Here is a 6000-nt window from a genome sequence, read left to right as displayed (position 1 = left end):
CGCTCTGCGCACCACCTGAAACCATGGATGCAGGATGAGGGTAACATTCTTTGCTAATTACTTTGGCACAGTGGCACTTTGCATTGCTAGTGCGACAGATTTGAAACAAAAATCATCGCAAAACAGCCCGAGTCATACGAGATTAAATCTTAATGTGTGTGCAGGATAGGAAACTGTGGCAGTTTATGTGCCATTCAAATGAATATGATGAAGAAAATTGAGTAATAACCACTGCCAGCTAAAACAGCCAGGGAATTTAAATACTCCCACATCAACTAGGATTTGTTGCCAAAATAGTATAAAGCAAACCTTTAAAAGACAAAACTTGATGCATCTAAGCATCCAGGCAATTATTGTGGTTTCAATGGGGATATTAGTTTATCCTCAATTCAATAGGGAATTGATAATAGTGATCACTGGGCTATTTGAATTGTTTGAAGAAAGACAATAAAAGCGGTTTCTAACCAGGCGTAGGAATCATTATTCATTTTGAACACAGGGGACGTTTTGAAATCTGTTAAATCCCAAACAAATAATGGTTTAATATGCCTTTATTTTTTCCCACTATACAGGCAAACAAACTGCCATGAAATATCATGTTTGTAAAAAAGAGAAGCTCAAATAAAGCTGGTATATGTTTGAACTCGTTTTTAAAAACACAGCGTGGGTTTTACAGCATTAAAGGAAATCAACGAAAACACACAATAGTGACTATAAGACTGAAATGTTGTCATATAGATTGTCTTGATATGACAACCTTCACATTTGCTTTTACATCTATGCAATGCCACATCTGCAAAAAAGTGAAATTAACTCCTTGGTAGTTATGTGGATCTCTCTCTCTCTCTCTCTCTGTGTGTGTGTGTGTGTGTGCGTGTGTGTTTGTGTGTGTGTGTGCGTATGTAAAGCTTCCTGAATACTGTGTAGCTGAGCAGAGCTGGGTGAATCAGGCGACAGTCTGGCGGCTGAACAGCTCAATGGTGACCGCGCTGAGGAACACTGGGATGCTCTTCTGATGGAAGAGATGCAGATCTACCAGTCCAGTTAGTGTGCGGGAGAAATCCGTCTCCAACAGCTGCATGCTGCCGCTACCCACTGGACCAGTAGACTGTAGAGAGAGAGAGAGAGAGAGAGAGAGAGGGATGGGGGAGAGAGGAGTCTGTTTAAACATGACTACAGACTACAAACAACTCAAAGGAGCAAGCATCAAACAAACAGCATCAACTACACAGGTAGACTAGCAAAACAGACAAGTTCAACAGAGTCAAGACAAAACATCACGTACATACAATATGAACAAGCTACTACCAGTTGCTGACTAACACACGTTCCTTAACTAGTGTGCTGACAGACATTTTAAAGGGAAACCTATAATGGGTTTTGTTCAGTTATTCAGTGTGAGCATGAATTCTCTCTAAATGGGTGTGCACACAGACACACACACACACACTAGATTTTGTTGATATTGCCAGTCTACTTACTATTAGTTATTAGCCCCTAACTAAATCATGGACATTTATTGAGTTAAACATCATATGGGTTTATTTTACAAGCTATTAGCGATGATTAAGAAATGTACACAAGAAATCTGGGAAATGCTACTCCATAACTAATTAAGAAAGACTGTCGTTTTATTTTAAGTCACAATTTATGCTATTAACAAACTATTAACTAAGACTATTAGATCAGTAAACTACCTATTAGCTGCTTATTAATAATTAGTAAGGTTGTAGTTGGGGTTAGGTTTTGGGATGCAAAATACGACCATGCTACTAATAAATAGTTAACATGTTAATAAAACCATTTTGGCAAACTAAACACTTAACTAGCTGCTTTTGTAGGATTAGAATAAGATCATACTTTATAGCAACTAATAAACAGTTAATATCTTAATAAACGGCAGGATATAAGCCAGTAGCTAATAACATAATGTGACAACATAGTGTTACCAAACTATCAATAACTAATAAAAATTGATCAAAATGAACAGAATACATTTATTTAAGCTACAATTCTCGCTATTAACAAATCATTTTGGCTAAATAAACACCTAACTAGCAGTTTATGTAGGATTAGGGATGTCGATTAAGATCATACTTAATAGCAAGTATTAAACAGTTAATAGCTTAATAAATGGCAGGAAATAAGCCAGTAGCTATAATAACATAATATGGGACAACATAAAGTGTTACGAAACCATCACTAACTAATAAACATTGACCAAAATGAAAAGAATAAAAAAATTCAAAGGTACAATTCTCACTATTGGCTGAATAAACTAATTAGATGCTTATTAATAGTAAGTCAGGTTGTAGTTGGGTTTAGGTTGAGTAGGATTAATGATGTAGAATAATATCATACTTTACAGAAATTAATACTCAGTTTATATATTAATAATAGGCAGGATATAAGCCAGTAGTTGATAGTATGAAATGTGACAACAAAGTGTTACCAAACTATCAATAACTGATAAAAATTTACCAAAATGAAGAGAATAAAAATGTTTAAGCTACAATTCCCGCTATTAACAAACCATTTTGACTAAATAAAACTCCTAACTAGCTGCTTATGTAGGATTAGGGATGTAAAATAAGATCATACTTTATAGCAACTAATAAACAGTTAATATCTTAATAATAGGCAGGTAAAAAGCCAGTAGCTATATTAACATAATATGTGAGAACAAAGTGTTACGAAACCATCACTAACTAATAAACAGGACCAAAATGAAAAGAATAAAAAAATTAAAGGTACAATTTTCACTTTTGGCTAAATATACTAATTAGCTGCTTATTAAAAGTCAGGTTATAGTTGGGTTTAGGTCTTGGGTAGGATTAATGATGTAGAATAATATCATACTTTATAGCGACGAATACTCAGTTTAGACATTAATAGTAGACAGTAATAAGCCAATAGTTAAAATATGAAATGGGACAACATAAAGTGTTACGAAACCATTGCTAACTAATAAACATTGATCAAAATGAACAAAATAACGATATTAAAAGGTACTAATTAGCTGCTTATTAATAGTTAGTAAGGTAGTAGTTGGGTTTAGGTATAGGATTAGGGATGTAGAATAAGATCATGCAGCAGAATATGTACTTTAAGTACTAATAAAATGTAAATATCTTAATGTAAAGGAGGCCAGCTGGTGAAGTGCTACGCAGGTAACCTCACTCTTTTGGCCGCTAAAGGTTCTCTAGGGACAAATGCTAGAGGCCGTGGTCTTTAGCCTCCTTGTTAGAGCAACTGACTCCCATACAAAGAATAGGTTTGATCCAAGCTCAGACGGGGTTGGGTGCAGTAGGACCAGTGGATTACATGTGGGGGCTTGTCTGGGATGGGAGTAAGGTTTAGATGGGTGAGTGTAACGGAGGCCAGCTAGCGAAGTGCTATGCAGATAAACCTCACTCCTCTGACTACTAAAGATTCTCTAGCGACAGATGCTAGAGGCCATGGTCTTTAGACTCCTTGTTAGAACAACCGACTCCCATACAAACAGTTGGTTCGATCCCATCTCAGACCAGGTTGGGTGAAGTACAATAATCAGACACGTTTCCATGTGTGCAAAATCCCCCAAAATCTTTAGGTGTGGATCAAAGAGAAGCAGCAGCAAGTCTGTGATTAATTACTCGCTCAGAGTAAAACCAAGAGGGAGCAAACACAAAAATGGGTCATCAATCCACAATGGTGTTTCCCATGTCAAATCTTTTTAAGTCTGACCTCCATAAAAGGCAGTAAGGATCGAATATATTTAACATTATGAGGACTTGAGAGAAGAAAAAAAAACATTTCTGTGATTTATGAAGTACTGTAATTGCTCTGAACACAGAAGAGTCCCCTGGACACCAGACCTTCCAATACCTGTCCCGACAAAGCGTGCGCATGTGGAAATGCCTCTTTTGTCTCCAACTTGGTTTTGTTTTCCATTTTCCCAGATCACATTTTAATAAAAGGTCAGCCAGTATTTTTCTCTCCTTTTTGAGAGTGAGTTATTCAGATTGTGACCTTATCAATGTGTTTTTGTATTGCCACCGTCACAAAAGGCTGTTACGAACAATATTTGACCTTTTGCCTAACAACAACTTTTTTCTGTTGATGTTAAAACCGTCCTCAAGTCCACATGAGAGACGGGAGAGGACAGAAGGCTATTATAAAATATGAGAGAAAAACGATTGACGTTCTATTGGGGCTAACAGGCAATGAAGTTTTCAAATTAGTATCGTTTCTCTTTCCTCCATCTTTCCGCTCTCCATGGACGAACAAGTATTTTGCCGCTCACAGCACTGTCAAGCTCGCAGCCATCAAGCTCTGCTCATGTAACAACAACTCCCGCTGAGATTTCTTTCCAGAGGATCAACTCCATCCATCTTGTTTTCTCTCTTCTAAAACTTTGTTTAAATGCAGCTTTTGGAACGAAGCAATGTGAAGTGAATAATTACAACATTTTGACCCAAACAGCTGTTTTCTCTCTGAAGATGCATTAAGAAAAATCATATCAATTTATCCTGTATTGTAGAAAGATGAGGAGAGAGCGACAGACAGACAGAAGAAAAAGGGAAAAATCTGCTTTGCCTGGAGTTTGCTCAAGACACATTTCAGCACATGGAGTGACACCTGTAATGACTCAGCCTTCAGGAGCTTCCAGGGACTTACAGTGTAACGGCCTATATATCTCCTGACAAATCCAGAGAGAATCACACACACCACAGCCACCACCAGCACAAATACCAAATACACACAGCCAAGAAAGCGAAAACTGCTTTTCTCAAGAGGGGATTTTACAATATACATTCCGACTTGAAGCCATCAATCCCCACACACGTGCAGAGAAATGCACTTACCAGTCCCTCCAGGTCTTTGCAAAAAACTAAATCAGATTTTTTTGTGACTAAAATGATTACGTGGCGACTTTTATTGTGGCAAATTTCACAGCATTTCTTTTATTGTTTTGCAGTGAAACTCTAATGTACACATCTTAATTCTTTATGAATTTTTGGACCTTGAGAAGGATTGATTTCTGACATTTATATAAAGGAAACACTGAAAGAAACTAGACTTTACCACTATTCATTCATTATTTATGTACAATAATTAAGACATAAAATGAAAAAGTGAATCAACATAGAAAATGCAAATGAAAACGCAAAAGAAAAAGCTTATTTATTGGCTGTCTTAGTCCTATCACTTTAAAATAACAAACACTGAACATCTCTATATTTAGGGTAAAACACTGCTTTATTTATTTATTTATTTATGTTTGTACTTTCATTTTAGTTGTCATTTACTTCTTTTGTTTTGATTTCTAAAATGAATCCTTATTGTATTTAACAAGTTTTAAATGATAAAGCTTGTCAAAATGTTTTTCATGATTTATGAAGGAATTATAATGCTTTGTTTTGTTATTTCATCTTCATTTACAAGTAGCAGGGTATTTACAGGGTATTTACATATTTCTGTCCATTCGCATCTTGTCCCTTTGTATCCCCTGGCGGCATTGTTGCAAACTGCTGTTACATCTAAACACATTTTGTAATAACACGCGGTGGTAGTGGTCGTTTTGAACTGTCACTCGCTGTATATACAATATATAGCAGTTTAGTGAATAATGCTAGTTCAAATTGCAATAATGTTACATGATGATCACACACAGAATGAGAAATGTGTATTAACAACTTAAGTTTGCACACCAGGGTACATACTATTTGCGAAAACTTTTTTAATTATTATTTTTTTAATGTAAAACTATGCAGATGGTGCAATTAAAAAAAAAAAGAAAAAAAGAAAAGTGAACACCACAAAATTGTGACATTTGCTTGATTTTGCATTAAAATCAGTGATCAAATGAAAAAAAAAAAAATAAAATAAAATTCGCAAAATTCTGGACAGTCTGACTGACTATCCATCCATCTATCTATCTATCCATCTACCTACCTAACTACCTACCTACCTACCCAGCCACTCACCCATCCATCCGTGGACATAAAAATTTAACTT

At 35.8% G+C, this 6000-nt stretch overlaps 1 protein-coding gene across 1 annotated transcript in view; it reads right to left on the bottom strand.

Annotated features, from left to right (window-relative positions):
• Window positions 1-517: 517 nt before the first annotated feature.
• Window positions 518-6000, bottom strand: part of mad1l1 (mitotic arrest deficient 1 like 1) — a 114277-nt gene continuing 108794 nt past the window's right edge. The window contains exon 18 of the mRNA XM_056462275.1: window positions 518-1108. Coding sequence (XP_056318250.1) covers window positions 947-1108 — 162 coding nt within the window. The 3' untranslated portion in view covers window positions 518-946. The remainder of the gene's footprint in view (window positions 1109-6000) is intronic.

The sequence above is a fragment of the Danio aesculapii genome, chromosome 1, assembly GCF_903798145.1.
Source record: "Danio aesculapii chromosome 1, fDanAes4.1, whole genome shotgun sequence".
Classification (NCBI taxonomy): Eukaryota; Metazoa; Chordata; class Actinopteri; order Cypriniformes; family Danionidae; genus Danio; species Danio aesculapii.
This window is presented reverse-complemented; position numbering and strand designations above follow the sequence as displayed.